Source organism: Rhinatrema bivittatum, chromosome 3, assembly GCF_901001135.1.
Source record: "Rhinatrema bivittatum chromosome 3, aRhiBiv1.1, whole genome shotgun sequence".
Classification (NCBI taxonomy): domain Eukaryota; kingdom Metazoa; phylum Chordata; class Amphibia; order Gymnophiona; family Rhinatrematidae; genus Rhinatrema; species Rhinatrema bivittatum.
Window position 1 is genome coordinate 144,720,030 of NC_042617.1, and position 6,438 is coordinate 144,726,467.

A 6,438-nucleotide genomic window follows, 5' to 3' on the forward strand; every position below is an offset into this window, starting at 1 on the left:
ATGCCAGTAATAGCAGTGGCTAGTCCCCAAATCAACTTGATTAATAGCAGTTTATGGACTTCTCCTCCAGGAACGTATCTTCATACTCACAAACACACGGAGGAGGGCAGCTGAGACAAAAAACACTAACCCTGGTGTCTATGAGATGAGCAGACTGATCTCATCTGGATACTGCAAGTCATATTATGTTGTATTGTAACTGATGATCGAATATTGTGTTTTCTGTGCTACCATTTGTATAGTAAAACTGAATGTGGTAACATGATATATCCTGTAGATTTATTGCAGCCAGGTTAAAGATCCCAAGTCACACCTCTACTGAACTTATGGAATAGTTATTAGGGTTGCATCTATAATGTAGAATTAATTTAGCCGAACTTCTATCGAATTCATAGGGTTAAATTATGAGAAGTTTAGTTTGATTAGTTAGATGTGGTTACATTTTGTGGGGGAGAATGTGGACAAGCTCTGTTGGTCTCTAGAGGGATAGTATTTTACATGTAATCATCGAAGAATCATAACTCTCTCTGCCAAGCAAGGATCACAACCATAGCTAGGATAAATGGCGCAGAACAATACATAGCGTAGAAGACTCTAAGGAAAACAGTGGGAAAAGTTGCCTTAAGGATTTTGAAAGTTTGGCGTCTGAATGAGCACTGTGGATTAAAAGATAAGGATGACAAGGAAAGGCTGCAGCAGCTCTGTAGGGATAAGTGCATGCTACAAAAGTTATTACAGAAAACAAGGGGTGAGTATCAAAGGGTTATAGGGCCAGCTGGACCTCAAAATACATTATGAGAAACTACAAGGGATGATAGTCCCTCTGGGGATAGGGAAATATCTATTGTTCATGAACATAATCTGAAGTGTCACAAAAGGTGGAATAAATAAAATAATATCTGTGAAAAAAATATTTTATCACCTCTGTGTCCTCAGGGGAATAATCCAATGAGAACTCGTATGACCCAGAAGAGGCTCCCAATTATGGTCTGGATCTGAGCCCTGATCAATTGTAAAAGATAGCTTCCTTATAAAAAATTCAAGCATAAAAAAAGCAGTTAAGGTTATTCAAAGAGGCAGTTTACAAATAAAGGAAGTCAGCTGCCTTCTCGTAGTGTTTAAGGAGGTTCAGTGACACTAAATGCTCCGTTTTGAACACAGATCTTTCTAAAATGCCCAGGCTGTATAAATTCTCATTCTAATAAAGTTATTAAAATCCAGAAGTTGTCTATCTGGATCTGGGTTGTCTTTTTTTATTTTAATGCATTGTTGGTTTCAGGTTAACTTTGTAGGAAGAGTTAAATCCTATTCAGTTTAGCAACTGCCTTGGGAAGGAGATGTTCCAACATGATTTACACTATCAGATGCTGCAAAACATATTCAAAGTTTTGTAATTTATTCTTTTCCGTAATCTTGCAAGATTAAAGCATTAATTTCTAGCTCTGACAAATAAAGTGCAACATGCAAAAATAAACCCATTGAACACAACTGCATTTTTCTCTAATTAGCAGGAAAACCTTTTTGTAATTTGAAACAGAATGTCTAGTCTGTATTATGTTTTTGTGTATAACTGTGAATTTCATTAAGAGAATTTATTTTTGCTAAATTTTGCATTCCAGGTTTCTTTAAGAGTTGATTAGCATCCATGTGAAAAGTAAGTTTATTTAACTAAAATACACCCCCAAGAAAAGATGTTCAGGCTGCAGATATGCATTATTTTCAATGGTAGATTTAAATAAGTCCACTTTTTACTCTGAGTGTGAAACAATTGTGTGTTAAATGTCTAGTATTTGTGAATTTCTGTATGTTTGGATGTGTTGTCTATGTTAAATGTATGCTCCAAATCTGTACGTTTCCACAGAGTACAAAAAACATGTACACAAGCAGACAGGCCGATACAGTAAAGCGCAGCCGCGGTTACCCTGCTTCTAACCCGCTTCTAACTCACAATTTGGCCGTGTAAGTCCAACCCGCGATTCACTATCCCTTTTATCTCATCCTTACCGCTTCTTTAAATCAACGGGTAACCCTTTCCGCCCGCAGCATATATATGAGATGTAAACGCTCCGATTAGCTATTCCCTCCCATACAGTAATGTGCGCCCCGACTATCCCCTTTTTAACCTGCAGTTTTGCCGCGTGTTTAACCTGCTAACTTACCGCCTATCCTTACCCTTGCGTTAGTGTGGAGCGTCGGGTCCGAGAGACGAAATTTCATGGGCAAATGACCCTCTCACCCCCGGGACCCTTACCCTGGCGTTAGTGTGGTGTGACAGCAATAGGCAGGCTCCGGTCAAAATCCCCCCCCTCCCGAAGCAAGGCGCAGGGCGAAAATCGGCTCGACATGTCATTAAAACAAAAGTAAATAAAGTGTAATAAAAGTAAACTTACTGCATGTGAATTGTCTTTGAACAGTCCTCTCTCCCCTCCTCCCGAGGCACACACTGTGACTCCCCTGCCTCCCGGGGGCAGCCGGCGGCGAAAGCGGCTTCCAGCAGCCCCCGCCGGCGAAGGTGGATGAATGGACGCCTGTACGCCTGGATGAATGCACGCCCGCCGGCGAAGGTGAGTGAATGAATGCACTCCCGTACGCGCCGGCGGGCGTGCATTCATCCAGGCGGAAGGAGCCGGCAGGCGTGCATTCATCCAGGCGGAGGGAGCCGGCAGGCGTGCATTCATTCACTCACCTTCGCCGGCAGGCGTGCATTCATCCAGGCGGAGGGAGCCGGCGGCGACAGCGGCTTCCAGCAGCCCCCGCCGGCGGTGAATGAATGCACGCCTGTGTATGCCTGTGCATGCAATTTGGGCGCTCAAGGCGTGACGTCACGACGTTTGACATCTCGGCGTGTGACGTCAGTGTTCGCTAATGCACTGCCTTGAGCGCCCAAATTGCACAGGCGTACACAGGCGTGCATTCATTCAGCTTCGCCGGCGGGGGCAGGGGAGCCAAAGCGGCTTCCAGCAGCCCCCGCTGGCGAAGGTGAATGAATGCAATTTGGCCGCTCAAGGCAGTGCATTAGCGAACGCCGACATCACACGCCGTGACGCCAAACGTCGTGACGTCATGCCTTGAGTGCCCAAATTGCACGCACAAGCACACATTCATTCACCTTCGCCGGCGGGGGCTGCTGGAAGCCGCTTTTGCCGCCGGCTGCCCCCGGGAGGCAGGGGAGCCGCGGTGCGTGCCTTGGGAGGAGGAGAGAGAGAGAGAGGACTGTTCAAAGAAAATTCACATGCAGTAAGTTTACTTTTATTACACTTTATTCACTTTTGTTTTAATTTTCGCCCTGCGCCTTGCTTCGGGAGGGGGGGAGAGAGGACTCGCAATCCTCCCTGGTACCTGTTATTTCAAACGTCATTTGAAATGACATTTGAAATGACAGGTACCAGCGCACCCAGGATACTGTATAGGCGCTGTATAGCGCTCTATACAGTAAAATGGATTGCACGGGCCTAACGCTTCACGGACGCTTCCTGGACGCGGCTTGCATTTGCATGCTATTTAAATTCAGTATCGAGCGGTAGGTGATCCGAACTGTGCGTGCGGCAAATGCGGGTGCGCCCGGCACTAACGCACCTCTTCCTACCGCTCCTTACTGTATCGGCCTGAGAGCAAGCTATTAATGAACCCTGCAAAAATAGGTCAAATTAATGAAGATGTCTTTCTACCACTTGACCTTATCCACAAGATAACAGAGAAAAAAAAATGCAAAAAGCTGCTAGCTGTAAAAAGCACAGATAGCTTTATGAACCTGGTGACAGTACATTATAAGGTTCACCTGTTATATATGAGCATGACATATTAATGAGGTTGCTACAGTCGGGTAAACTGGCAGATTGGTAATGCATTATGCTACTTGCTGATACTTAAGTGTGAGTTACTTAGCAGTGGTGTAGCGAGGGGGGCATGGTGGGGGCCAAACCCACGGGTGCCATTTTGTAGGGGGCACTTGGGGCCTCTTTTTTTTTTTTTTTTTCAGCCACACACAGATACAAGAAGGTATTTGAAATGTCTGCTGTTTCTGTGACCTTAAGCATTTCTACAAAGAGGACTGTGGCAGTGGTAGTAGTGGTGGGAAAAGGGGAGGGGGAGATGGAGGAGGCAACACATGTATTGCCCCCGCCCAAGCACCGGAGACCTTTTAGTAAGCCACTGCTGCTTAGAAGACATTTCTAGTGCTCAGACTCACAGATACCTAGGAATCGAGCAGTGTGATGCCATCATGTAATCTCTCCTAGCCAATCAAGACACTCCTTTTCCAGGTACCATTTTAAAACAGCAATGAAAGATGGCCTGCTCCACCTTATTGTCTGCATGACAATGAGGATGTGTGGCTTGGGTTTGGAGCACATTAAAAGACAGCCAGAACACAAAATATGCACCCGTCTGCCCCATTTTCCTCTCCACCCTCCGTAAACTAGCTGCTTTGTGAAACCAGGAAGGTGGCAGGCGGCCATCGGCAATTCGAACACAAGGTATCAAAACACGCTCCCTATTGCTGTACTCGACAGCGGGCCAGCTGAAACACGAATGCCCACTCTCACTGTCCCACGCAAAACCTTTCAGAAGGAGCAGGTTGTACTTAATGGCAAAATTATCCTTTTAAGAAGGACAAAGCTCTTCGCTGCTAAATGTGCTCGCTTTCCCAAATGATCACACAATCCAATGCCTTAGGAAGGGGTAGGGCGGCAAGTGCCTGCCTCTATCCTTGCGATCCTCTCCACGCCTTGCAGAGTCCGGCGGTCAGCGGCAGGTGGTGTCATGTGTGGCTCTGCAGGCGCGTGAACTTTCTGCGTGTTACCTGTGCAGAGGAGGAGGAGGCGGCGGCAGAGGGCTGCGGCCTGGCTGCAGGACAGGGTGTGGGTGGGGGGGTGTGTGTGTTTGCACGAGCTGAGCAGACACGGGAAGGAAACGTCCGTCTCGCCGGTTCCTGTCTCCCGGGCGGAGCGGGAAGCCCTGGAGGTTCGGCCCCGGAAACTGCAACACGGGGGGGGGGGGGGGATCTAAGACAGAGGGAGCCGGCAATCGCCCACCACCCCCGGCCGGCCTCTCTCTCCCTCTATATCAGAGCAGCACCCAACTCCGGGGGAGCCGGCTCTTGTGGCCTTCAGCACTGACCTGTCACGCTGGCCCGAGTGACTCTCTGAATGATCACTCTCATCCTGGCGGCAGGAGGGGGGGAAAGGGGCTGCACGAGTGCCCGGAACACGCTCGAGTGTGCGGCCGCCTCGCTTACCGGCAGCTGTTCTATCTGCTGCCGCCCTCCAGTGGTGACACAGCGCCAAGCAGCCTCAGCCCTTCTAACAGCGTTTTATTGTGTACTTGAATATAAGGTATTCATTTTAATATTATAGCTAGCTAGATCGATCTCTATCTGTCCATTGAGAAAGAGAGATTTGTTTGGTCTAAAAAATCGATCGTAAAACACTACCTATATAATCCCTGCACATGGGGAAAAGGGATGGTAGACTTGAAAAACAACAGTATCCGCCCCCACCCCCTTTTGAAAAGAAGGGCACGTGTGCCAAGAACGCATAAATATGCCAAGACATAATTAATAACTTCCTAAGTAAATACTGTACCTGCTTACTTTGTGGTCCACTGACGGCAGCTAAATATACAACTAAAATATAATTATTTTGTGTAAAGATGCAAAACTACGCTTTCACGATTCTTTCGTCTATACAAAATAATTGTTAACTCATTTCTTTGCGTTATGGGTAACTAGTTTCTATATTCTGCAGGTAACTAGAAATTATAGGGAAATTATATTTTTATACAACCCCCAAAAGTGCATTTTTTAAGTAACATCAGGGCCTCTCAGAGGTTCAGAGAGGCCGAGGCTATTTCAGCTTTTGAGGCTCCAAGCCATAATACGAGTTAAAAATGACCAGACATGAAAACAAAGTAAGGCACCAGAAAAAGAGTAAGAGACCCATAGAGCTTGAGACCCAGGCACTGGATAAATAGGGAATGTAAGTCTTCCTGTGTTATTACTTACTTATTTTTGTATCTTTGTCAAATAAAAGAATCATGTTGAAGAAATGTTACTAATTTAAGAAAAAGGCAAATATGTGCCTTCAGAAAAACATGGAGTGTAGTTGCTGTAAATCAACTGTGACATTTAAGCACTGAACGTGGCAATAAGTCTAGATAAAATGTTATCACTATGTGTTTACCAGGATTTTAATTTACATAACAATTATGAGCCTAGTGTTATGTTTATGAGGTGTTGGAGTGGATTTTTGACAACTGTGGCAATGGCCACTCCCATGGGGAGGAGCCCCGTGAGGAACCGCAGTACTAGGCTAGACTCTATACACGCAGACACAGAGAAGTTGTATTTATTGTACAGCTCAATGGTACTGCCCGGGGAGCGGGCAGCAGTGAAGGTAACCCAGTGAAGTTGTCCAGGGGTCCTCAGCAGAGACCAGTCTC

The 6,438-nt window shown here is 46.2% G+C and overlaps 1 protein-coding gene across 3 annotated transcripts in view; it reads right to left on the bottom strand.

Annotated features, from left to right (window-relative positions):
* The window catches only part of DTD1 (D-aminoacyl-tRNA deacylase 1), a 220,553-nt gene extending 215,265 nt beyond the window's left edge, over nucleotides 1-5,288 (bottom strand). For 2 of the 3 annotated variants that reach the window (XR_003855423.1, XM_029593775.1), the window contains exon 1: nucleotides 5,119-5,288. Coding sequence is in view for 2 of the 3 variants with exons in the window: in XM_029593775.1 (XP_029449635.1) it covers nucleotides 5,119-5,161 (43 nt within the window). In the remaining variant the exon portion in view is untranslated. The remainder of the gene's footprint in view (nucleotides 1-5,118) is intronic. The other variant, XM_029593774.1, reaches the window with a different exon arrangement.
* Between the last annotated feature and the right edge of the window lie 1,150 nt (nucleotides 5,289-6,438).